At 37.8% G+C, this 27,207-nt stretch overlaps 2 protein-coding genes across 3 annotated transcripts; both read left to right on the forward strand.

The window, feature by feature from the left end:
* The first annotated feature begins 910 nt into the window (after nt 1-910).
* On the forward strand, nt 911-8,591 carry LOC105041030 (ABC transporter B family member 9). The gene is made up of 13 exons (XM_019849178.3): nt 911-995; nt 1,118-1,412; nt 2,150-2,204; nt 2,868-3,043; nt 3,536-3,757; nt 3,862-4,100; nt 4,244-4,769; nt 4,882-5,155; nt 5,324-5,999; nt 6,122-6,350; nt 6,452-6,718; nt 6,804-7,067; nt 7,893-8,591. The coding sequence occupies exons 2-13, from the start codon at nt 1,161-1,163 to the stop codon at nt 8,535-8,537; spliced, it is 3,825 nt and encodes a 1,274-aa protein (XP_019704737.1). The 5' UTR covers nt 911-995; nt 1,118-1,160; the 3' UTR covers nt 8,538-8,591.
* Nucleotides 8,592-18,880: 10,289 nt separating this feature from the next.
* LOC105041441 (uncharacterized) lies at nt 18,881-23,464 on the forward strand. 2 transcript variants are annotated; one of them, XM_073254327.1, is made up of 4 exons: nt 18,881-19,275; nt 19,373-19,967; nt 21,248-21,763; nt 23,184-23,464. In XM_073254327.1, the coding sequence occupies exons 1-4, from the start codon at nt 19,004-19,006 to the stop codon at nt 23,334-23,336; spliced, it is 1,536 nt and encodes a 511-aa protein (XP_073110428.1). In that variant the 5' UTR covers nt 18,881-19,003; the 3' UTR covers nt 23,337-23,464. The 2 variants fall into 2 exon arrangements, with proteins under 2 accessions (XP_073110428.1, XP_073110427.1); XM_073254326.1 differs by having other exon boundaries at nt 18,887-19,226; nt 19,378-19,967.
* Nucleotides 23,465-27,207: the final 3,743 nt, after the last annotated feature.

The following is a 27,207-nucleotide window of genomic DNA, read 5'->3' on the forward strand; positions in this document are numbered from 1 at the left end:
TAATGATGCATTTGTCAAATTGCTGAAAATCCCAGGAGTAAAGTTTGCTTAACAAAATGCATGTCTTTCACTTGATGCGGGTATATATATGCAACTAAGCAAATCTGAAGCTAACATGTGCTATCAAATTAGTTGCATCAAACCCTTAAAAATATATTGTATTATAAAACCAGAATTTGAAAATGTGATTCTCCACAATACTATATTGCATAATGTATATCGGGCATATAACTTTTTTTTTTTTTGACTTGTTGACTCCTCCAACTATATTGTTCTCATGATTTATTTCGATTGAGGACCCTCTCCAATTCACATTTTTTTCTTTTCTTAATGTAAGCGGAGGTAGAGATCTTCCCCAGATTTATTAATAATCGCTTAACTGATTTTTGACCCGTCTACCAGATGGGTCAAGTTTGAATTAACAGATTTTTAATTTATCTCGTATCCAACCCACTCATTGCTGTCTCTCTAGAAGGAATATCCTGTCTAGCTAAATATAAATAAAAGAATACAAAGCTTTGTAAGGGGGTAGGAGGAACTCAACAATTGCATGCTCCAATTCGTGCTTAGAATAGAGAGATTTAGTCCAAAGATAGAATGGTGCCCCCCTGCCTCATGCAATAGAAGAGCAAGTTTTGACGTTAGCTGGCCGGGTCTTCTAGAAGAAGGGAAGCTGGGATGAACGTGGACGGGCGCTGCGCATCGCGTGTCCCGTATCTCCGAGCGATTATTATTATTAATTTTTGTTTTTTTTTTCTGAAAAACCGCGTGATTACTTGATCCGCCTCTCCCTCCCCCTCCCCCTCAGTCCCCCCGCGCGGATCCTCTGGCCCGCTCGATTTTCTCCACGTGTCCACCTCCTCTCCCTCTATATTAACCGCTCGAACCGGCGTCACCCTTTCCCCGTTCACTTTCCGCTCGCTCCCAGGCCGCCCCGTTCCTCCCTCCCGCTTGTTCCCATCCCTTCGAGCAAAGGAAATAAAGAGAGATGGGAGGTACAAGAAATGACTTCAAGATTATCCCGTCCATCCCTTCCCTTTAATTTCTTTACACGTCCCTCTTTTTTTTACTTCTTTTTTATATTTCTTTATTTGTTTGCCTTTGCGACGATGTCCAGGAGAAGTGGGAGACTTATGAACGCGTAGTATAACCTGGACGTCATGGGAAGGGAGTCGACGAGAGAAGGAATGGCGAGAGACGGCGGCGGAGAGAGGAACAAAGGAGATGAGACGGTGCCATTCTTTAAGCTCCTATCATTTGCGGACAAGAAAGATGTGGTGTTGATGGTGCTCGCCACGATCGGGGCGCTTTTTAACGGGATGGCGATGCCGATCATGACCAAGATCTTCGGCGAGCTCGTGGATGCGTTCGGCGCAAACGACAGGGACATGGTGGTCGAGAAGGTGTCCAAGGTTGGTGCCCTGTCCCACTGTTCTCGCGACGATGTACACCATGGCCTTTTTTCTCGATTCTTTTTAACTTCTTCCCTCAATTCTTTGTGAGTTCTTGATGTTCGTATATATGCATGATTTATACAATATTAGAACTACTAAATATAGTATGCGAACAATGCAATCATGTCATTCTTGATTTTCTGATTGGAGATTTTTTGGTGTTGCGAAAGATCTAAAAAATGATCTTCGTTTCCTTCAAAAGCGGAAAAATGACTGGCTGGTCAGATTCTCGTAGTTATTCTTGGTTTTTAGTTGATGGGTGCATTCCTGTCTCAATTGTTTTCCTCTTACCGAAAGATACTAGCCGTAAAAATCGTCGACTCATTTTCAATTAGGTGGAGAAAATTCATTTAATTATTTTATATATTTGAAATTTATAGTTTCATGATGTTCTGAAACTTGTTATGTCATACTTTGCTTCACTAAATATGATATATGCTGGACTTGTGAATTGAAAATCTGTTTCTTCAAGAATGGATCTTTTTGTCTTTCTTTTAATTCTTTTGCATGTCTACTTCTTGATTGAGTTTTAAAAAGGAACACCTTGATTTTGGTGTGGATATGAATATATTTGGTATTCTGATGTAACAATTGCTTGTTGTTTGTAGTTTTAAGCATGCCAATGTGTTGTCAAGCATGTCGCGCCGTCATCAATGAAGCTTTCTAATCTGAATTGGGTTGTAATTCTGTTTCAGGTGGTCGTAAAGTTTGTCTATTTAGGTGCTGCGGCAGGTGTTGCTGCCTTTCTACGTAAGTGTACGGTTACTTAATATTATATATTGCTGCAATACCATGCACTATTTTTTCCCCTTCTCTGTGCTTTGCCATTTATTTTATCTCGATTAATGTGATTGCCCTTGCAAGTTGCATGAATTATTGGTGTTTGTGTCTCCAACTATGCATGCATGTATAATAAATTGATAGACGGAAACCAAGATTGCATGGTTATAATAAATTGATGGACAGAAATACACATGGATGTGTAGATAGATATTGCAATATGATTTTGCGCAACAAAAACCTCCTTTCTGGTGCCACTCCGAGCAGGCAGTTCCCAGCTTTTTAAGTATTTTTGCTGGGATAGTTTTACCACTCATATTCTTTTTTTCATTTCGTAGCCCATCTCCAATTATCAAACTATTCTGTTCTAAACAGATACATGTGACATCATTAATCATGCGCCAGTTAGTAGGCTTAGATGTTTGAGCAAGCAAATTGCAGGTAGTCTAACTATATCTATTGATTCCTATACATAGTTTCCTCGAAAGAGATGCTGTCTTATGGATGTAATGATAAATGTGCTGCATATTGACTCATCATTTTTAGATATCGTTATACATTCTGCCTGAAATTAGCTGGATAGAACTTTAATTTCATATTATGGACCTCAACAATATGAACTTTTCACGGCAGAGGTGTCATGTTGGACGGTGTCTGGAGAAAGACAGGCTGCACGAATTCGTGGTTTATACCTCAAAACCATATTGAGACAGGATATTTCTTTCTTTGACACCGAAACATCAACTGGGGAAGTCATTGGAAGAATGTCAGGGGACACCATACTCATCCAAGAGGCCATTGGTGAGAAGGTCAGATATTATTGACATAGTGAAGATTTAATAAACTTTATATATTAGCAACCCCAAATGTACCTTTTTTAATTCTTATATGAAATATATTCCGGCTTGCATTCTGCATAGCATGGGAGAATTGGGTGCATGTAACCTTTTTCTGTCTTTTAGTAAGGATTCCTAAATGAAAAAGAAGATTCCTTAATTTTTATGCATGATAAATTACTTCTTAACAGTTCTTATTGAAGTTTAGCCTGAGCAGTCTTTAAAACCAAATTTTCTTGTCCCATTCTTTAAAGACCACAAAAAAAAAAAAAGGAAATCAAACTTATGTTTAAACTATGCATTAATACAATTGCTATGTAGATTCATTTGTACGTATCTCTTATAAACATTTGTATCTCTAGGCTTAATCTACTTGTCAATATTATGAGAGCTTCTTCTATCCACTAGATATGAGATGAATCCCTTGAAATGTTCCTTTATCGATTATTTTGTTTCTAATTGCAGGTTGGGAAGTTCTTACAACTAGTTGCAACTTTCATTGGTGGCTTTATTGTAGCGTTCATTGCAGGCTGGCGTCTGGCACTTGTAACGCTGTCAGGTATACCTCCTATTGTCATTGCTGTTGCAGCCTTATCCATGACAATGGCCAAAATCTCAAGCCGTGGACAAGCAGCATATTCTGAAGCCGGAACTGTAGTTGAACAAACAATTGGATCCATCAGAACTGTAAGCGCACATATTTGTCTCATGTCATGTGCGTCCAAAAAAAAAAAGGAATTTTGCAGACTATGAATGTTTTCTTAATTCCTTTTCCTCCACGCATATTCTAGGTTGTTTCCTTCACCGGTGAGAAGCATGCCATCGACAAGTACAACAATCTCATAAGAAATGCATACAAATCCACTGTTCAAGAAGGAATTGCTTCTGGCCTGGGAGTTGGTTTTGTTCTGTTGATTGTGTTCTGCATGTATGGGTTAGCTTTATGGTATGGTTCCAAGTTGATAATTGGGAATGGCTATGAAGGTGGATCTGTTATTAATGTTATAATGTCTATTATGACTGGTGGAATGTAAGTCACTATTCACTTATTATAGTTTTAGATTTGTATATGTCTGTTCAATCCTTTCAACAGCCAAATTTCTAGTTATAATTATCTCATCTTTTAAACTAATGTCTATAATGATCTCATCTTTTAAACTGGCGTTGCAACAGAGCCCTAGGTCAGGCATCCCCATCTGTGAGTGCATTTGCAGCAGGGAAAGCCGCTGCATATAAAATGTTCGAGACAATCAATCGAAGACCAGAGATTGATGCCTCTGACATGAGTGGTATTGTCCTAGAAGATATCAAGGGTGACATTGACCTGAAGGATGTTTACTTCCGCTACCCAGCAAGGCCTGATCAGCTGATATTTGATGGCTTCTCATTGCATGTACCAAGTGGGACCACTATGGCACTAGTTGGAGAGAGTGGTAGTGGAAAGTCAACTGTGATTAGTTTGGTAGAGAGATTCTATGATCCTCAAGCTGGGGAAGTGCTGATAGATGGTGTCAACATAAAGAAACTGAGGCTCGGATGGATAAGGGAAAAAATTGGACTTGTTAGCCAAGAACCAATCTTGTTTACGACCACCATTAAAGAGAACATTTCCTATGGAAAAGAAGGTGCGACAGAGGAAGAAATTCGCAGAGCAATTGAACTTGCTAATGCTGCCAAGTTCATCGATACGATGCCTGATGTAAAAAGACTTAGCTTCACATTCTATTACATAATCAGTTTTCTCCTACCATTGCTGTGTTCAGTATAGTTTGAAAAGGTTAATTATTTTGATACATGGTCATCTCTTGCAGGGACTTGATACAATGGTTGGTGAGCATGGAACTCAACTCTCCGGTGGACAAAAACAAAGAATTGCAATCGCTAGAGCAATTCTGAAAAACCCTAAGATCCTCCTTCTAGATGAAGCAACAAGTGCATTGGATGCTGAATCTGAGAAAATAGTTCAAGATGCACTGGTGAGAATCATGGTAGACAGGACCACCATAGTTGTTGCCCATCGCTTGACCACTGTGAAAAATGCTGATACCATATCAGTTGTGCATCGGGGAAAATTAGTAGAGCAAGGCAAGTGCTGGGCAAGTCTCTTTTGTTTTTGTTTTGTTCTTTTTTCACACTGATTCATATCCATTATAGTAAGTGAAAGTCAAAAAGAAAAAGAATAAGAAAGACACAGCTAAGTGCACTTAACTAACTTCGGTACTAAAACTAGGTGATACATGTTATGCAAAACAGGTTCACATTCAGAGTTGATCAAAGATCCTGATGGGGCTTATTCTCAACTCATACGCCTGCAAGAGGCTAATAAACAAGCAGAAAGAGCATCTTCAGAGGATTTGGGAAAGTTATTTTCGAGTTCTGATGCAAGAAAATCTTCATTCAGATCTGAGAGTTATCGGTTTTCCTTCAGAAGATCCATCAGTAGACCTTCCTCATATGGTGGAAGCGGCAGGCATTCTTTCGCTATACCCCTTGGTTTGGTTGGTGCTGTGGAATTCCAGGGGGATGGCCCTATAGAAGATGAACTCAAGGAAAAACAGGACGATAATGATCAAGTGGACAAGCAAGTATCTCTCAGACGGCTGGCCTATCTGAACAAGCCAGAGATTCCGGTTCTTTTAGGAGGATCCATCGCTGCAGCTGGTAACGGAGTGATTTTTCCAGTGTTTGGACTGTTGATCTCGACTGCCATCGAGATATTCTATAAACCGCCAGAGATGCTCCGTAAAGAATCTGTATTTTGGACACTGATGTTTGTACTTTTGGGAGGCATTTCACTCCTTGTTGTGCCTATACAACACGTGTTGTTTGGAGTGGCAGGCGGGAAGTTGATTGAGCGTATACGCTCCCTATCATTTAAGAGCGTGGTGCACCAAGAGATCAGCTGGTTTGATGAGCCTCAAAATTCCAGGTTCTTAGCACTTTCTTCGTACATTTTTCTTCGTCATGTTTCAATGCATATCACTCAAATATGGCACTTTGCCTCACTTTGGTATCCCTCCATAACCATTTGCAATCTTCTTTTTTCCTCAGTGGGGCGATAGGGGCAAGGCTATCAGCGGATGCTTCAACAATCCGAAGTCTTGTAGGGGATTCCTTGTCACTGATTGTTCAGAATCTAGCGACTATTGTCACAGGGCTTGTGATAGCGATGGTTGCAAACTGGAAGCTTTCACTCATAGTCCTAGTATTGATACCTTTCTTGAGTTTGCAAGGGTATGCACAGGTTAGGATGCTTGAGGGAGTCAGTGCAGACGCCAAGGTATTGCTCAACTCTATGTGTGCTTCCATGATTATTGGTAAAAGAAGTCCAATTGGATTTTAAGAGGAAACCAATTAAAGTGAATGTAAGATTTCTTGCAGGTAATGTATGAAGAAGCAAGTCAAGTGGCAAATGATGCAGTCAGCAGTATTCGGACAGTCGCTTCTTACTGTGCAGAAAATAGGATTATGGATACCTATCAAAAGAAATGTGAAACTCCTTTAAAAAGTGGAATCCGACGGGGAATTATAAGTGGCTTGGGTTTAGGTTTCTCATTCTTGGTGCTTTATTTCTCCTACGCTATTTGTTTCTATGTTGGAGCACTTTTTGTGCGTAATGGGAATGCATCCTTTAGAGATGTATTCAGGGTCAGTTGCATGGTTATTCTTCTTGTTGTCCTTAATTCTCTTTAAGAATTTACCTTGCGCTCACATACTCCTTTGTAAATGGCAGGTCTTCTTTGCTTTAACAATGGCAGCCCAAGGAGTTTCACAGTCAAGCGCACTTGGTCCAGATACCAATAAAGCTAAGGATTCGGCTGCTTCTATTTTTGCAATTGTTGATCGGAAGTCCAAGATTGATTCAAGCACCGGTGAGGGGACAGTATTAGCAAATGTGAATGGAAAAATTGAGTTCCAACATATCAGCTTCAACTATCCTAGTCGTCCACATATCCAGATCTTCAGAGACTTGTGCTTGAAAATTCCCTCTGGAAAGGTATCTGATCAAATTTAAGATTTGCTAAACCACCATAATTCTCCAATGGAGATGGAGAAGAGAGTTTTAAATCAGCAAAAAATCAGAACTATTTGCACTATTCTTTTTCAAATATTCCCTAATCTTGATTAGGTTTCCAGATCTTGCCCAAAAATTCCCCCCTCGGTTCTTATCTATTTGATCTTCCTTGTATATATTATTGTAATTTAATTATATTCTTCGAATCATTATGAGTCAGTCCACTGGCAAGCAAAATTTCGACTCCCCATTCCCCTTTTTTTCTCTAAAATAGCTAGCTAAGGGGGTTAAAGATACAAATAATCATCTAGAAAGGCCAACAAGATCACAACATTCTAAACAGTCCTCAATTATCCTTTTCTTTTTCTTCTGAGCAAAGCCCCTCAATGGCTTTTTGAGCCTACTAGTTTCCTTGTATTCAAAAAAGAGCATACCTTAAAATCTCTCCTTGAGCAACCTCTTTCCTATATGGTGAATAATTTGAAGATTAAATAATTTGCACTCTTGTCTGGTCAGATGCCCTTGAAACACCTGCCACCACCAAAAGCCCACCACCATGTCATAACCTTTTGCCCCCACTTTACCTATAAGTTTTGTGAATTGCAAAAACCGAACCAAACCGGTGTACCAATAAATTACGTAACTAGGAACAAAACTCATATAGATAATAGCCAATCCTATAAGACTCATATAGTTTCATGTTATATGTTGATCATTTATGGTAAGTTCTTATTGCTGTTTTTCACTATCATTATTAATGTTCATAGATGCCTTTATCTTGACGCTTACTTTCTAAATTTCTTGCAGAGTGTTGCACTTGTTGGAGAAAGCGGCAGTGGAAAATCCACGGTTATCTGTCTACTGGAAAGGTTCTATGACCCAGATTCTGGTAGGATCTTGTTAGACGGAGTGGAGGTTCAAAAGTTCAATATTAATTGGCTGAGACAACAGATGGGATTGGTAGGCCAAGAGCCTGTTTTATTCAATGACACAATTCGTGCCAACATAGCTTATGGGAAGGAAGGGGAGGTAGCTGAAGAGGAGATCATTGCAGTTGCTGAAGCAGCAAATGCCCATAAGTTCATATCAAGTCTTCCTGAAGGATATAACACCAATGTCGGGGAAAGAGGGGTGCAGCTATCAGGTGGGCAGAAGCAACGCATAGCAATCGCAAGGGCAATTCTCAAGGACCCTAGAATTCTTCTGCTTGATGAAGCAACGAGCGCTTTGGATGCAGAGTCTGAGCGACTTGTCCAAGAAGCTTTGGACAGAGTGATGGTTGGAAGGACAACTATTGTTGTAGCTCATCGGTTATCAACAATTAAGGGTGCTGATATAATTGCAGTCGTGAAGAATGGAGTGATTGCCGAGAAAGGACGACATGAGACGCTGATGGAGATACCCGATGGAGCATATGCTTCACTTGTTGCACTTCATCTGAATTCTTCGTGATAGGATGATGCAGTGGTTGCTTGAAAAACAATGCAAAAAATCTTCCTTTTTTTCGATTCTATTCTCAAATTAGCTTATGTCAAATGGTTATCCGTTATGATCTCTTTTTGTTAGTTGCATTGTATTTTTATTTTCATTCTTCTTATTAAGATTTAACGTTTCGAGATTCGATTCACACTGAGTCTACAGTGAGATTTGCGACAACGAATGGAGTCCAACGAGTTCAAGATCAGTCCAAATGAAGTCCAGATGAAGAAGATACGTTCAATTGAAAATGACATAAAAATCGGAGCGATGGAGGTAGGCCGCAAGGGTGCTCCCGCTCGCAGTAGCATGCCGCAAGCGGTCCTGCCGTGAGTGCGTGGCCCAGCGTGTGGAAACGTGGGTGCCCACGGTGCGCAGCCTAGACCCGAGCACGCGTGAGCGGGCACGGCCCAAGCCCACACGGGCGTGCGCCGGTGCGGCCCGCATGTTATGCCTCACGCGGTCAATGAAGACCCACGTGGATCGAGAGGATATTTTCTCTTGATTTCTCACGGTCCACCATGGATCGATAGGCATTTTCATATAGTTTCTTACGGTCTACGGGATTTTTTTGGACCATGATGCGATTCGATGGTCTAGAGCACTACCGATCGTGATCTGAGGGTTCAGAGAGGTTTTTGGGTGCTGTGAGGAGTCTATATTCCTGTTTTCTCACGGATTTAAGACTTTAAAAGCCCTGTTCACAGTACAGAGAAGTGTGGTTGATTATTCGGTGGAGAACCAGAGCGACAGCAAAGATGAGGTGCCGATGCCGACAGAGAGCAGGCAGAGTGCTCTAGGCAGACTATCAGGCAGCGGATAGCGATCGCTTCAGGGGTTCAGGGGGATCTTCCTAGAGAGAACTTTTGTAAGGAAGAGCTTCTTGTGAGGAAGAGATGGGGTGTACGAGGGTTGAGGATGTGATCTTCTCTTGTAATTTTTCTTCTTTTCTCATAGTAAAGCTTGCATGCCCCATGGAGGCGAGCCTTTTTTGGCTCATCCACATATTTGATTATTTCTATTTTTTTCTGCTGCGACGTCCGGTATCGAAAAGATCTTGTGGAGGTGGTGTCTTGACCAAACATCCCCAACAAATGGTATCAGAGCGAGGCGGTATCAGAATGTAGATTGCGGCGATAGTGAGCAAGATTGAAGATGGAGAAGACAGGATCATCAAGATGGAGATCAACAGATTTGATTGAAAGAGTAATTTCTTCTTGTGGCAGGCAAGGGTGAAGGACATGCTCATCCAGCAGGGTTGATCGATGCTCTCTTGTGCAAAAAAAAATCGACTACCATGGAGGTGCAGAATTGGAGGCGGCTCCAAATGCAGATGGTGAGTACGATTCATTTGTACCTAATGGATGAGGTGGTAATCCATATGCTTGATGAGACTTCTCCGATGATGCTATGGTCGAAGCTTGAGGAGTTGTAAATGATGAAATCTCTCACCAACACACTCTTTCTTTGGAGGTGGTTCTATCAGCTGTGGATGACTGAGGGACAGAGCGTGCAAGAGCATCTCAGCCACTTCCAGATCCTCACAGACCTCCTCAGCATTGGCAAGAAAGTTGAGGAAAAGATCGAGATGCTGGTCTTGCTAGCATCACTTCTCCCTTCATATGAGTCTTTGGTGACTGCTCTTCTAGTAGGGAAGAGCACCATCAAGCTGGACGAGGTCACTACGATGATTCTTCAGAATAAGATTCTTAGGAGGAAGAACCCAGCTTCGAGCTCAGGTGGCAGCTCAGTTTTGATGGTTTCTGAAGGAGTAGGAGGCGGTAGACGGAGCGACAGGAGATCGCGATGAGGGTGGTCAAAGGCCACCTGCACTGTCTCCACTACCTCCTCCCAAATGATCGATCAGTACTGATGAAAGAAGAGATGAGAAAAACCATCAGGTCCGGGGGCTTTGTTCTCTCTAAGAGATCAGAGGGCCTCACACACCTCGTCAGAAGATACGGGTCTAGTTAAAATTTCATTCTCCTATGCAGTAATACAGACCATTGGCTGAGCATCCAAAATGAGACAATCCTCACCCAGCGACCTCATCCATCAGTCCTTGAAGAAATGAAAGATCTTCTTTCAGATCCCTCCACTATCAACCATGACACCACTGTCACTCCTCCGCAGCTGCCTGATGCGGTTGGTGGATTTTCAAATTATGATAGACTGATGGAAGAACCTGATATTCTGATCTCCCTCCCGAATCCAATGAACCCTAAACCTCTGCCTCTATTAGATCTCCTGCTGTCTCAGGAGAGAGTGATGCTCAGAGAGCTTATCTCGTAGCTCTCCCAACTCATGCTCAGGTAAGCCACCTCCCCATTCTTCCCTCAGCTACAGCTCCTCAATATCAGCTTCAACCCGCTCAATCTATCGGAAGATGTCACCCACCTCCCAATGGTTCCACTTGAGGAGTCTACATCTGGCCAGCTTAAGCCTACGAGTCACCCTGTATCTCGCATCCTTGTGGATTGGCATCCTCCATACCTTCCAAATCAAGTCTCAAGGTCTCGGATAAAAGATCTAGAATTTTTCGAATCGAAAAGATGCCCTAGGTCAGTCCAGGCCATCCGTCGAACCAAGAAGAGGGCAATGACCTGAGGCAATCCTAGGTAGTTGCTCGAAGAGTACCCAGGATAGTGCTGGATCCAATCAGCCGAAGCTAGTACTCGATCAATCTTCTCCTAAATCCTAGTAAATCCATGCCGATTATTACACCAAGTGAACCTCGGACCTATAAAACTATAATTTTGCCTTTTGCTTTATGTCAACCGCTAGCATTCCGTGACGCAAAGCTAGCTTATAATCCACATATATAAAACATATATTAACAAATTAATAAAATAAAATATTTTTTTAAGAAATCTCATTCCAAGCATAATATGGGACTGTAAGCTAGCTAATATAGAAGTGCCGGTGGCCCCTCTTGTGAGTGTCCAATGATGGAGGGCAACCATCTAACCGACCCATAATTCACTCGTGATACCCCTGCCTGATCTAGCTATGGCCGAACAGGACCGACCGGACCCGGGTCCGCCTGTATGCGCGGTGCCCATAACCATCCAAGTAGCGGAAGATGGGAATTAACCTGCGTTTCGTGCGACATCGAGCTCCCGCGCCCTCGAGCCCCAGTGCGCGCTCTCCCCTTTTCCGCCGCTCCCTCTCACTTCCACGCACCCTCTCGCGCCCACACGCGTTCTGTCTCCCCACACTCTCCCTTTCTTCCTCTCTTCTTCTTCCTCTTCTTCTCTCTCTCTCTCTCCTTTCTCTTCATCTCTCCTCGACTCAGGTACACCCCAAACTTAGTTCTCTTTCTTTCTTTCTCGCGACTTCTCTATTTTGAAGGAGGCCGAAGACTCTCCTTGCTGCTCGCTGCCGATTAGAGGATGGCATGGCCCTCCATTCCTCCAATAGAAGAGGAACGATCCTCTCTCCTCTCCTTCTTGATCAGGTTGAGCCCCTGCTCTCACCTTTTTTCTTAAAGAAAAAAAAAAAAAAAAAAACAAAAATGGACCAGGTCCTACGCTCTCTCTTTCTCTCTCTACCCTTCTCTCCCTTGGGTCAAGCCAAACCCAGCTTGCACCAACCCAATGATTGAATCTAGTATAAGAGTAATGTTCACTTTACTCTTCTAATTTTCTAATCTGAGATTGATTTAATTATAGATGGGAAGTGGTTGATACCCAAAGAGGATCAGCACGGGATCTCTCTCCAGCCTCCTAATTATGGTAAAATCTAATCCACTAATTATCCTAAATTAATTATTATTATTATGATAGGGCTGGAGTTGAGAAATTAGATCTTGAAAAATTTAGGAAAATTGGAGCATAATTATTTAAATCAATAATGAGCATGGTTTCTGAATTTTATGGTACTAGAAATTGATTTTCAGTCAACCAAGCATCCTACATGTCCGACGAGCTAAGTTGACACATGGGGTTGAATTTTGCTAGTAAAAAAGACGAGGATCTTTAACCACAACTACCCATATGATTATGGACATTTTGCATCGTATGCTAGAAGTAATTGAAAGATTTAAAGTTAGAGAATATAGACTAGTTAGGATGATGAGTATGGCCTTGTAATGAATAAAACTACTCGGCATCTTGGGTATGGTCTCACCAGAAGTAGGAATATGGCATACAACAATGAGTACGTGATCATGAACAGTCTAAATATCAAAAGTTGGATCCGATATACAATAATCATATTATGATGATGATGATGATAACAATGATAACAATAGTTAAAATAATGATGGTTACAATAATAATCATCATTCAATTGAAATTCAGATTATATGGAATTGTTAATCTAGCAATGTATGATAAGCATATTAGAAATTATTGTTTTGATGGTATAACGTATACATTTGAGTAGTTATACTGGCGAAGCTCAATGTACATACTAGTATTTTTATTGCGATGGTCACATAAATGCTCTTTCATTGATTGTTAATATATAAATTATGAGGAAGACTAGAATAAGGTCAATCAGATTTGGAGCCATATCTAATCGAGTGCCCCACCATTCGATCCCCCCAATTTGCATAAATCTCCATGCAATAAAATAAAAGTTAATGACCATTTTTTTCTCTATTTGGGGTTAAAAAAATTAAAAAACCAAGCCATTAAAGTAGATAGGATGTAAAAAGTATAAAAAAGGCCATTAATGCAAATGGCATGAGGGTTGGATTGAGTTTATATTTATTCTAGAGTATTCATATTTATCCTACGGAGCTTATATTTATTCTGAAGCATTTCTATTTATTTTGTTTCTATTTATTTTGAATTTATTTGTATTTATTTTAGACAAGTTTATATTTATTCTAAAGGGATTTACATTTATCCTATCCAAAATTTATGTTTATCTTATATAAGTTACGTATATATGAGAAGACGAAAAATGATCTGTCTCATCTGTATTAATAGTGGGACTAGTCACTTTTCATCTCCTCACAATAAATATAAAAGGATAAACATAAACCTGGGATATATCTCTTTGAAATAAATACAAATCTATCTAAAATAAACATAAATGTGTCCCAAATAAAACAAAATAAAATAAATAGAAAAGCTTTAAAATGAATTGAACCGCAAACCCACCCCAATCCCATATGCACTAATGGCCTATTTTTTAATATTTTTTCATCCCATCAGAATTAATAAATTGATTTTCTATATTTCTTTGCATTCTATCTATATTAATGACTTAATTTTTTTATATATTTCTATCCTATCAATATTAATAGTCTGACTTTTTTCAATATTTTTTCATCATATTAATGGCCTAACTTTTTTTTATTTTTTCTAAATCCAAATCATTGTTGTTAACCTTTTTCTTTGCATGAAGATCTATGCAGATTAGATCATGCAGAAGTCAATCAGATTTAGCTTCAAATCCAATTGACTAAAGCCTAATCGAACTCTATATGAATTATTATTTTTTACCAATTATATATTATTAAAAAACTAATATCATATTCATGTTAATGTATATGCTTAGAAAATCCTTATTGAGTTATTAGCTCACATTATCACTTCCATTTTTTTAGAGCCATAGAACACCCAACCGAATGAAGTTGATCATGGACTTTTGACAAAAGAGTAATAGTTATACCTTTGCACTAGAGGTATTTGAATTTTATATTTTTTGACAACTCTAATTATCAATAAGTAGTACGATATTTTATTTATCTAAAGGGCCTCTTTTTTTGTGTAGATAAATATCATGAAAAAATTGATCAACTTTTCATTAACCAACTTATCCATATTTTCATACTTTTCAAGATGGATAAATTACTTTTCTACGAATACCAGTTATCTATGAAATGAAAGAAAATCTTACCTACCTAATAAGGGAATGGCTAAATCACTTTTGCATCAATTGAAAAAATAATTTTTTTAATTCATTCCTAATATATCTTTAATTTTATAATAATAATAATATATTATATAATATATTATATTTTAATATAGTATATTATATTATATTATATTATAATTAATTATTATAATATGATATATTATTTTATTATAATATAATATAATAATATATTATATTATTATATCTAATTATATATACTAATATAATATATATTATTATATATAATAATATTATATATTATATTATACTAGTATGAGATATTAATTGATTGCTATCATAGATGGTTAAAAGTAAACCTAATTCACTACTATATAGTTAGGGTGAATCAGGATCCATTCCTTAAAGATCAAAGGGCTGAGATGCAATTAACTAAGCAAAAGAAAAAATTTGATTCTTAAAAAGTTGGTAATAGTTTAATTAAAACTAACTAATTTAAATCAAAGATGAAATTGAGAGAAATAGATAATAAAAAAGATGCTTTTCGATTTTTAGATAATCATAAACATAAATTTTGATATTTATCTTTTTTCTAATAGTTAAATTCATAATCGATTAGGAGTCTTACAAATAAATCTCAAACATAGGCTATCTTGCTGAGTACGATCATGGCTCGTCCCACAGGTATAGACTATCAAATGATTAGATTGTACATATCCTAATAGATTATATAAATATTACATCCTAGAATAGATTACTTTTGCTGAGCATGGACCATATCCTATCAAGATCATGATCCATCCTACCTATAGGTAACTTATTCAGGAATCAAGCATAAAAAAAATCAAATAGGATTTGAAAGTATTTTATTAATTGCATAGAATAGAAAATAAATATACAAAAGTATGTAACGACATCTGTAGTCTCCTATAGACTGCACCTTAGCCAAGCATGGCTTAGACTGGATACATCCTTTGGAAGATTAAGAATCCTATCACAGCACCTCCTCTTTCTGAAGCGCTCTCCTTCTTCACTCTCCCTCTCTCAAATCCTAAAACATAACTAAAAAGTAAAAGAAAAAAACTTCTACTATGGCTGCCTGCACCAGTGCTCCCTGCTTTCACTCTCCCTGGATGATCTCCTTTGATTTCCATGGTAGGCCCTTAAATGGAGTGAAATTTGGATTGAATTCAAGTGGTATTCGACTCTCAATTGCATTCAAATTGCCTCAACCCATGTCCACCGTCCAATCAGCATCCAATGGCCCAAATACAACTTAAAACACTCCTAGATCAGGTCGGCAGTCTTCCCAGCTGTTGGATCAAACCCCAATTTGAACCTCGATCGTTGGATCGTGCCATCAGAACTCTTCTCTCAGTCAGCAACCGCTCTCCACCATCCGATCAAACCCAGGATCAATGCAAACCATTCGATCGCATAAAACTCAACCTGCTCCACTCATGTGCCATGATAAAAGACCAGGAATACTATTCCCATGAGCCACGTGAAGGCTAGGCATACACTGGTCTATGGACCATCTTGTAAGCTGCGTCTGTTTTTGTGGACCACTCGTGGATCGAGTAGCCAATCCACCATACACTGAAGGTTATTTTGGATTGATTTTTGAGTGATTTTGGATCCAATTTCAGCTTGAATTTGAGTCTCCATTCAGGATCTATTTTAAGTCTGATTTGCTCCAATTTTTTTTCTTTTAACCTATGAATCGGACTCTTTTCATTGATGATCATCTTTCCTATAAAACACAAGCAAAAATATTAATTCTTAAAGAATAAAAATTAATTAGTATATATTTTGATACTTTTATTAGGATATTTATTATACTTATCACACCTCCCAACTTGAGTTTTGCTCGTTCTCGAGTAAAGAAAGGAATTAGTATTAGATATCGTCATACTCTGAAATGGATATTTTATTAAGCAATTTTCTAAATGGTCCATTGATATTCAGAAGAACATTGTTGAGATATATAGATCATAGGAGTATTAATACTCACTAATATGATGGTAAAATATAAAATAAAAATTATTTTCAAGCTTTTTCTAGATCAATTCCTACTTTTATCGCTAAATTGTTTACTATAATACAAGTAAGTGCAAAGTAACTCTTGTTCCCCCTTCTCTTTATTTTTTTCATTATTTTTTTCTTTTTTTTCTCTCTTTTTTTTTTGAAAGAGACATGTTTACATTGCCCACTTTTTGATGTGAACATCAATGCTTCCTGAGGCAAAGTGGTTCGGTTACTCAGTGGGAGACCAATGTTGAGAACTTATCCTTTTTTTTAAAAAAAAAGAACGTATAGATACTCTACTTATGCTTATAAAAAGTGGACTCGTCTTTGATACTAATAAGGAGAGTTAGAAATGCTTGAATGATTTCTGTTCTAGATTTAACCATTTATTAGATTTTTCTAATATTTGATCCCTCAGTATCTCAAGAATTTTCTAGATGAACATCAATTGCTGTTTTAAAATTTACTTAATTTAACTCAATTCTAGGATAATTGTGTGCCTAAATACTAAATACTCACTTATTCGAAGATCATTTTATAAAAAAATTTAAATTATTTAATTTTTCTCATCTCTCAACTTAATTTTCATTGTTCTCAATGGAGTAAAAAAAATAAAATAAAGATTTGCAAAAAAGATAAGGAGAGATGTCACCTGACTATAGTCTACTCTGAAGTTGAAACTGATCTAGATTGAAGGTGGCTTGAAAATGTCATTTCGAATCTTCAAGGTGGAGTAGCTTTATCTATAAAACCTAAAAAAATTAAAAGAAAAGAAATTGGTTTGCCTCCCAACAAGCATTAAGTTTAAGATTTTCAGTCGGATGCTATGAAAGAGTCCCACCAATAACTAACTTGGATACATCCCTCAAGGTTTCAAAAGAATAGGGCCAATCAGGAGATCTTGTCATCATGGCAATAAAACATCCATGGAATGCTTTAAGATAATTAGTCTGAATTAATAGAGTATACTCGGCAAGCACGCAATACCAAGGTCTAGAAATATCACAATCAAGAAGAGATGGTATTTGCTGGGTCGAGATCGGGGGTGATGGTTTAAAAATTTCTTCAATTATAACCTGATCTACCCCAGTTCCAGTCTCAAATATTCTATATCTTGGCATAATCCCTTCTTGGTCTAAAGCCTGATATTTTTTTCAAATTAACGTTAACTCTATCTCCATACATCGTTTTAGTACTGCAGATAAATTTTGGAGGCAGTTCACAAATGTAGTGCCGAATACAAAAAAATCAATCATAAACATCTCAATATCATTATCTCTCATTTTAGCAAATTCCCATCTGATACTTTTTTTATATGCTTTTAGAATACCTACAAGTTGGGCTTTTTGGTTAGAGATCACTGAAATAGTGTCAGTGGGTGCATCAGGAAGAAGCTTTAGTTATAAAGCAGTTGGTGATTCTAATAAAAGAGCTATTAGGGGACTAGACGGTGGCTCATATTCTTCGATCCTAAGTGGGATAGTTTTGGGGTAGAATGTATCTACTAGATCATTTATTTCTGTAACATATCCATCTTCATCACAATCATCCGCCTCAAAATGAGCCTGACAGGGATTTAACAAATCCTGGGGAAGAATTATAAGAATAGCTCCCTCTATTGTGTTATTCATTTGTGATTCTTGAGAAGTCTCAATTAATTCCATCATTTTTTCAATTTGCCCTCCCTTTCCATTAAAAAGAATTGGTGATTCTAAAAATACTTGAAAATGGGACCATAAGCAGGTAAGATGATAATGGAATTGACTCATTCCACTATTCTGATTCTTCCCTATATGTTTCTACCACAGTCAAATTATCTAAATTGATCTCTTCGATTGTGCAAGATTATTCTATGACCATTTTATTCTTAAGAGTCATAATTGATTGTTCAAAAAAAATTATAGAGACATTAAAATTTCTAGTCAGGTATGATCCCTTAGAGTCACTCTCGACTGACTAGACAACTCTCTTCCCTCCTCCTGATTTATTATACTTATCATTAATATAATATAATATAATATAATATATATTATTATATTATATTATATTATTATAATAATATAATATATTATTATCTATAATAATATTTATATAATATAGTATATTATATTATTATATTATAATATTTATATAATAAAAAATTATGAAAAATATATATAAATCTTAGCAACTTATCCAGAAAATTAGTAATACAAAGGAATGTAGATAATAGATTTTTGAACCATTTTTTAATATATAAAAGAATATAGATAAATTATTTTTTTATCTAAATATTATATGAAAAATATTTATTGAAAAAAATATAGATTTTCAGATAAAATGTTTATCCTCGAAAGAATGGACTCTAATTATTTTTTTTTATATTAATTATTTTGATTTAAATTATCAGATATTATATATATTCTAGGATTATACTTTGGAGAATATATGGCCGAGCTAGATGTAGGCTTAATTTGGGGCATGACATAACTGAAAAAGAAAAGCTGTCTTACAAGCAAACCCAAAGTCCCAACATATAAATATCGATCCACTTTCTTCATTCCTCTTAGTCCATCTAGGAAGAGAATTTTGCTACCGTGCATCCGATGGGGAGATCGCACTTGGCCTCTTTTCTTCTATCGCTGTTGGCCGCTGCCTGCTGTTTTTCTCTTGTGAAAGCCAGAGGAGAATGGGTATCAGCAGTGGGAGATCCGGGGATGAGAAGAGATGGACTGAGGGTAGCTTTGGAGGCCTGGAATTTCTGCAACGAGGTTGGAATGGAAGCCCCAGACATGGGCAGCCCCCGAGTCGCCGATTGCTTCGACCTGAGTCCGTCTCTCTTTTCTTCTTCTTCTTCTTCTTCTTCTTCTTTTAATCAATAACTCCTCTGCCTTTGCTTATCAATGCCTTCACCGGGTCTCACTCGTATCCATTGGATTATATGCTCTCTTTTTTTTTTCTTTTTTTTTGCTGACAACAGATGAAAGTGGTGATGTAGTCCACGAGGTAACTGAACTGGATAACAAGCTCAGTGTCGGCGATCCATTCCCCGGAGGGCAGCCAGCGAGTACTTCAGACGTCAATCTCTATGCCGTCGAGAAGGAGCTCTACTTGGGGAGGAAATGCGAGGTGGATGACCAGCCAAGGCCATGGCAATTCTGGATGATCATGCTCAAGAATGGCAATCTAGACACGACCGCCGCGCTGTGCCCAGAGAATGGCAGGCGGGTCGGGCCTTTTCCGAGGCAGCCGAGCGGGTTCCCCTGCTTTGGGGATGGGTGCATGAACCAGCCGTTGGTGTTCCACAACTACACGGCCTTGGATGGAAATACTCTGAGGGGGAGGCTCTTTGGGTCGTACGAGCTTGATGCCGATCTTGCTGAATCTAGTAATAACATCTCCTACTACTCGGTGACGTGGGAGAAGGAGGTGAGAGAGGGTGGATGGACCTTCCACCATGTGCTCAAGACCTCCAAGAAGTATCCCTGGCTTATGCTCTACTTGAGATCCGATGCTACCAACGGGTTCTCTGGGGGTTACCACTATCCAACCAGAGGAATGACCAAAATAGTAAGCAATCTATAATTTTGCTCTTAGTTTCTTCTATGCATTCATAAATCCGTGATCACATATTTTCTGAACTATCGAGACTTTCAGTCATTTGTGGCCATTGGCGTTGTTGTTGTCGTTGAGGAAAAGGATAGATTCCTGACAACGCCTCTTGACATAATTAAATGAGTGGTTGGATTTTTCTCTCTCTTTTTTTTTTTTTTTTTGGTTGAGAAAGATTTGTAGTAGGAGGTTAACATCAACAGAAACGCATCTGGTGTTCTAAGGATGCCCGCCAAAGCTTGGAAAAATCTATGACTTCTTCAACTAAGCACGCCACTCCAGCCAAAGAATGGAAGGATCTCCTGTTTCTTTGCATATAGTTTTTCTCAAGTCATTGCTTGCAACTTTCATCCAAGATTCAAATTCTTCTTTCCTCTGTTTTTTTCTCTTTTCCACTAATTCGAACAGGCTAGCGTGCATTTCAGCCCCCTTTTTACCGATCGTTTACTTTTAAAATGAGACCAAACCACTTTAGCAATTAAATTGACATCCAATTAAATCTCTTCACACGAGTTAGGTTACAAACTTTTTTTTTTAAAAAAAAAAAAAAGAGGGAATCTTCTGCATATGGCTAGTTCTTTTTTGCCAAGTTATCCACAGTCAGAGTTCTCCCTCTTGATACGAGCTGGGGAACGGTTTCTGCCATTTCTGGAGCTCTAGAAGTCCAAATTACCAAGAAGCCTCCATCACTTCGTTGCTGCCAAAAATAAGAAATTAATTTGACCCGAAAAATTTTCCTCTGAGGTCCATCTGTGTTTAATTGTCTCAGAGCAATGTTTAAAAAGTTATAGCAATAAAACATCCATCAGCTATAACATTTTGCAACACTCTCCTCCTGAAACTTCCTTCATAGATAATTGCCCGTTTTACATTGGCCAGACAATCCATACACATACCATCCACCAGTTCCCTATTAGATAGACTACCAAAATATTAGTCCCAGACTATGTGGAATCGATATATTATTGATTAATTTTGCAATGCCGTCTGTCATTGATGAATTGCTGTTCTATTCTCTTAGTGCCCTCTCAAGCTCATCTTCAAATTAACTCCGGTACAGATACAGCTATTTTTTTACAATTTTTTAAAAGATCGAAAATTTACAAGTACATTCCATGATCTTTTGACAGCTTCCCAGAAAAAAATTCAAACTCAATATAATTCATGTTTATCATAAATCAAATGGGACAATATCAATTTGACATGATTCTAAGCACTCAAAATCAACATGAATGTAGATACCAGAGTCTCCAGACTTCAAGGTGAGGATCACACTGGACATCAAGAAGGGTGGGGGTCCAAAGAGCCAGTTCTACTTGATGGATATGGGCAGCTGTTGGAAGAACAACGGCGATCCCTGCGACGGTGACGTGACGACGGATGTCACCCGGTACAGCGAGATGATCTTGAACCCAGAGACAGAAGCATGGTGCAAGCCGGAGGACATCCACGGGTGCCCCCCCTACCACACCTATCCGAACGGCACCGAAGTGCACCGGACCGACACCGCCAACTTCCCCTACGCCGCCTACCACTTTTACTGCTCGCCGGGGAATGCGAAGCACGCCGAGCAGCCCACCTCCTACTGCGATCCCTACAGCAACCCCCAGCCTCAAGAGATCCTCCAGATACTGCCCCACCCGGTGTGGGGGGCCTACGGCTATCCCACCAAGAAGGGGGAGGGATGGGTGGGGGATCCCAGGACTTGGGAGCTCGACGTGGGGAGGATGTCTCACTCGCTGTACTTCTACCAGGTCAGTTCATTTCCCTTCGCTTCTTTTTATTTGCCTCTGCCGTCTCTACGGTTTGAACTTTAAAATTGCAAGCGTGGTTGCAGGTATATTCCTGGCATTTAGGTCACTTTACTTTGTGTTTGGTTGAAATCACGAGAAAATAGACGGATAAGATTGAAAAGATAGATTGCCCTTATCTATTATTTTATTCAAAAAATTATAAAAAAATTAAAAAAAAAATTGTCCATCCATCCTGACCAATCAATTTACATCCTCCTAAAAAAAATTGAATTGGCATTAATGGATGAAATTTTACATTGACAAAATTTTTCTAATTAATTTTTGGACAAAAATATAATATTTTTTTATTAATATTATTTATATTTATATATATATATATATATATTAATCATATACTATTAAATTTTATTACTAATAATTTTAATTTTAATACATAATTTTGATCATTATAATTAAATAATTAGAATTATTTTCTATTTCTCTATTTTTATTTACTATTATAATATTAATTAATTATTTAAATTATTAATTAATTAGTTATTTATATAATTAACTAATTAATATGTAATTTATAAAATTAGTTATTAAATTAAATTAATTATTTATATAATTTTTTATATAATTATATATTATAATGATTATAAATTTATATATTATTTATTTTTTTTAGTATAAAGAAGTATTATAAATTAATAATAGTAATATTTTTATCAAAAGGTAGTCTAGTAAAAAAGTTACATAAATATCATCAATCCTTCGTTTCATTCTTCATATATCAAATAAAGGAGAAAATCATTTCTATTCATCTTTTTATATTTTATCAAATATATGAAAAAATAGATGGAAGATTCATCCATCCTTCTTTCTCTATCCATTCTTCTTTCCGTCCATCTTTCATACCAAACAAAAGATAACTAATGAGTAGGATGACTGGTTATGATATATGAATCCCTGAAATAGAGGGGAAACAGAGCTCTCAAAATCAACAGCATTTAGTTAAAATAGTTCTTGACACAACATCTTCCACTGTTTTACCTGAAAGGAAAATTTCAGAAAAAGTAGGCATGCAGGATTGGCAAGTAACCATGGAATGGACGCGGAATTTAGCTTTGCATCACATACATTATGTATAGTAAAAAGGTATATTAGGTTGTTAACCGCTACTGTATTACATAATTTGCGAGAAATCACATAATTGGAGTTACGGCAGACATTTAACAAGTATGTTTAAGCATGCTTCTAGCTTGTGAGAGGCCATGTCCAGATTTTGAAACCAATGTTGCCTCCAAAGCCATCAAAATGAACTGTTAATACATATGTTTATATCGAACGACCCTTTTTTTAATTTCTTTCTGAGAAAGTTGACACGAATTAAGTAGATGACTGGTATGTTGATTTCTTCTCTATCCTTTGGTTGCAGGATCCAGGCACGGCTCCGGCCAAGAGACAGTGGCCATCGCTTGATGTTGGCACGGAAATCTTTGTTAGCAATGATGAAGTAGCTGAGTGGACGCTAAGCAACTTCGACATCATAATTCCGAAGGCTCGCAAATTAGTTCCCTCTTCGATGTAATAGAAAGTTGGTAGTATAGCTGAGAAGCGACCAAGAGTATTTCTTTTTCTCCAGTTCTTATTGAAAATAATACTGCTTGTTGGGGTTATTTATCAACTAATATATGCATATGTCCCCCATACACATAAGATCTATACAAACATCCATTTTTATCTCTAAACTGTAAACATCAAGGCAAAATTAAACATCTTCTTACTGTAACAGTAAGTGGCATTTGACTATTTATCATTGAAAAGTGATTGAATTAGTGCTTTCCGGTCTGCATACATGAAAAATTGAACAAAGTATGGATTCAGCTTCTATTTTGTTGCTGATACGAATCCAAAATTCTGGGTTAGTAGCTTCACATTTATAGCCATTGCCAGTTTAGCAACCCCCCATTGGCGCAAGTTGAGTGTACTTGTTCTTGTCATTTATCAAGTCTTTACTAAGAGAGATTCGGGTGTCTAGGTTCCAATATATTTCTAACTCCAACGGGCACCAACTGATCCTGGCCGACAGGTTCAAGAATACTTTGCCAATGCAGGTCTAAGTCAGAGAATTCATGGAACTATTCATCTTGTTTGGAAGAAGACAGCTAAATTTCACTATGACAAGGTAAAGCTAACCATGAACCTGCTTAGTTCGAAGTACTCGAGTACTCGTTATATTTGTAATAACCTAGATAAAAAAAAAAAAAAAAAAAAAAAACAGAGGAATCGGGAGGAAGAAGACTCCCGTTGAGAGTCTTCTTCCCACCGTGAAAAGGAGTGGGGAATCCGAGTAAAAACCGGATTCCTCCTCTATAAAACCCCCTTTCCCCTCCCTTTAGGTCTTTAACATGGGATTTTGAGAGATTATTAAGAGTTTAGAGGGATTTTTCCAAGATTTTTCTGCAAGTTCTTTGAACAGGAAGAAAAGGGGTTCGCCAGAGCTCTTCTCAACCGCCGGAGCAAGGTAAGCCCTCCCCTTCTTCCTCTCCCTCTTCCCTTTCTCCTCTGGCCCAAAGCCTCGCCGCCGGCCACCGTCTTCGTCGGAAAATTCATGAACAAGAAATCCCCTGTTTTTCGATCTCTTTTTGATTCTCGCCGGCCGAACCTTGCCACCGGCCGTTCATTGCCCATCGCCGTCGTTGCCGGATCTCCGGTCAAGCCGCCGGAGCCCGAGCCACCGAGGGGGGGGACCTCATGGTCCTCCCCTGTTTCAGCCAAGGGTGGCCGCGGGAAGAAAAGAAGAAGGAAGAAGAAGAAGAAGAAAAGAAAAGAAAAGAAAAAGGAAAAAGAAAAAGAAAAGAAAAAGGGAAAAAAAAAGAAAAGAAAAAAAAATAATAAAAAAAAGAGAAAGAGAGAAAGAAAAAAATAAAAATAAAAATAAAATAAAAAGAAGAAGAAGAGAGAAAAATTTTCTCTCTCCTCTCTCTACCTTCTCTCTCCAGTTTCTCTCTCTAGATTCTCTCTCTAGATCTTTTTCTCTTTTTGTGAATTTTATCTCTCTAGAATCTTTCTACACTCTCTCTGATTACATCACAGACCCTAGGATAAATTTGAAATAAAAATAAGATGATCTGAGGTTGCTCCGAAATTCGTGCGGTAGATCTGATCCCAGTCTGATCCTATTCGAAATTTGTAACACTTGGTTCATATTGAGTCACCTTGATAGGACCTTTGATGATCTCGATCATGATTGCCTCATCGGAAGAATACGAAAATTCTCTCTCCACTTTCTCTCTCTACTTTCTCTCTCTAGAATTTTCTCTCTCTTCATGGATTTTCTCTCTCTAGAAGTCTTATGGATCAGTGGAGGATCTAGATAATTAGATAAATCCTAATTTTGATTAATCCTAAGAGAGGTCCTCGATCTGTGTTATTAGGATCGATTATCGGTAATTTTCTCTATATATGATTTTTATATTTGATCAGGGTCATGAAGAGATACGATTGTCTGCATAAGATATCGAGTGGAATATCTTATTAGAGAAATTTATAAATCAAAGAAGAACATTGATTTCTGTGCTTGGATCAGTCACCGGTAAAGGTAAAAATCCCTGTACATGATCATCATTATATATGTTATTTTATCGTTGGTTTTATCTCATTGATTTTGCATCGTTGGATTTGAGATCGATGAATTTGTTATATCTGAGATATTGTTATCTATTTATGTGATATTGAGCATGAGTATGCTATATCAATACAAATGTATCAGCGATTGATGGCATGATTATATGTATGACATATTTATTTCACTGCAAAAGATGAATTGATTAATGAAGTTAAATATCATAATTTCATGAATATGAAAAGAAAGAGAATTATGGTTTGGACTGGCCTTGTCATGTGGAATAGCTTGCCAGGAGCTTATGCCTGGGACAGCCCCCACAGGCTTATGTGTGGAAGAATATGATCCGAGAAAGATCATGAAGAATCTGATCCGAGAAAGATCATGAATGATTTGATCCGAGAAAGATCATGGCCACTTTGATCCGAGAAAGATCATGAATATTTCGATCCGAGAAAGATCACAGAAATTGATCCGAATAAAAGATCGTCGCATGATCCTGGTAGTCCAAAGCCAAAGCCAAAGCTAAAGCTAAAGCGAAAAAGAAAAGGATTCCAGATGATGTGATAATAGAAGAAAATGAAAAGATAAGACATGAAACAATCGTTGAATAAAATTGTTTCACTTATTTAACATATGATGATGCATCTCTTTTGATAAACAGATAATCTATAAATGTTTGCAGTATTCTGGACAGTGAACATCGACTTTTACGTGTTATTGCCTATCATTATTTTCAGATTATATTATTATATTGGTGTGATATGAGAATTCTTACTGAGCTGTAAAGCTCACGCCCCTTCATTTTCTTTTTCTTCTCAGAGTTACAAGATGTCCATGGTTGGCTATGGTATGGATTTGTGAGTGAGCGGATGCATAGATAGAGTACCATTGATACCTGATCAGAGGATTGAAGAAATGTTAATTGTAATTATGCAAGTTTTATGAATTATTATTGAAATTAAATATTATGGTTGATAAGGTTGTAATAATTTAATTTGGCCTTGTATATTCTTTAGGACTTGTTCTAAGGAGTGTGCGGCCATCACGTACCCGACCTGAGTGTTGGATTCGGGACGTGACAATATGAGAGTGCAAGTCATCGAATTTTTCTACTACAGAGGTAACGTCACCATGTGACTGTCTTGCTCATTCACTGACATGCAGGGTTAAAAATGGGTACACCAGAACTAGCAACAAGTCTACTTATTTAATAACGGGATAGAGAGCCATAAGATGGTTTTGTCGTCCTCCTCTAACCATCAGAGTCCTGCTGGAGAATTAATGCACTCGAAAGGATGTGCTTGTTAAAAGCAAGTTGTAATTACAAGACTCACCACAATTATGTGGCATCTGTTATTTGTTGATGGGCAGTGAGACCCTAGAGGATATCTACGATAACAAGCACATCAGTGACAGCGAGTTTTTTTTTTTTTTTTTTTTTTTTTTTTTGTTCCTCTGAACCTGAGATTGGCTCTTTTTTTTTTTTTTCGAGATGAAATAGGATGAAGCCTAAGATTCAGAGAATGAAGGATGCATCCTCTCAATGGAAAAGAAACAAAACGAAAGAAAAAGACAAGGAAAGATGTCAAGATCTCAGCTCCGACCCATTACACAGATGAAGTTTTTAAGTCTATAAAGAAAAAAAAAAGAGAGCAACTCCTCCTTTCGCGAAACTAGCCTCGAACAATCATGAAGATGAAGCTGAATTTTATCCAACAGAGCACCTTCCCCCATCCTGCGATCGTTGGAGATTCGATCACTCCCTTCTAACCATACACACCAAGTTATGATAACACGCATAACATCCCTTTTCGTCTTCTTAGGCAGATGT

The sequence above is a fragment of the Elaeis guineensis genome, chromosome 3 (assembly GCF_000442705.2).
Source record: "Elaeis guineensis isolate ETL-2024a chromosome 3, EG11, whole genome shotgun sequence".
NCBI classification, from domain to species: Eukaryota; Viridiplantae; Streptophyta; class Magnoliopsida; order Arecales; family Arecaceae; genus Elaeis; species Elaeis guineensis.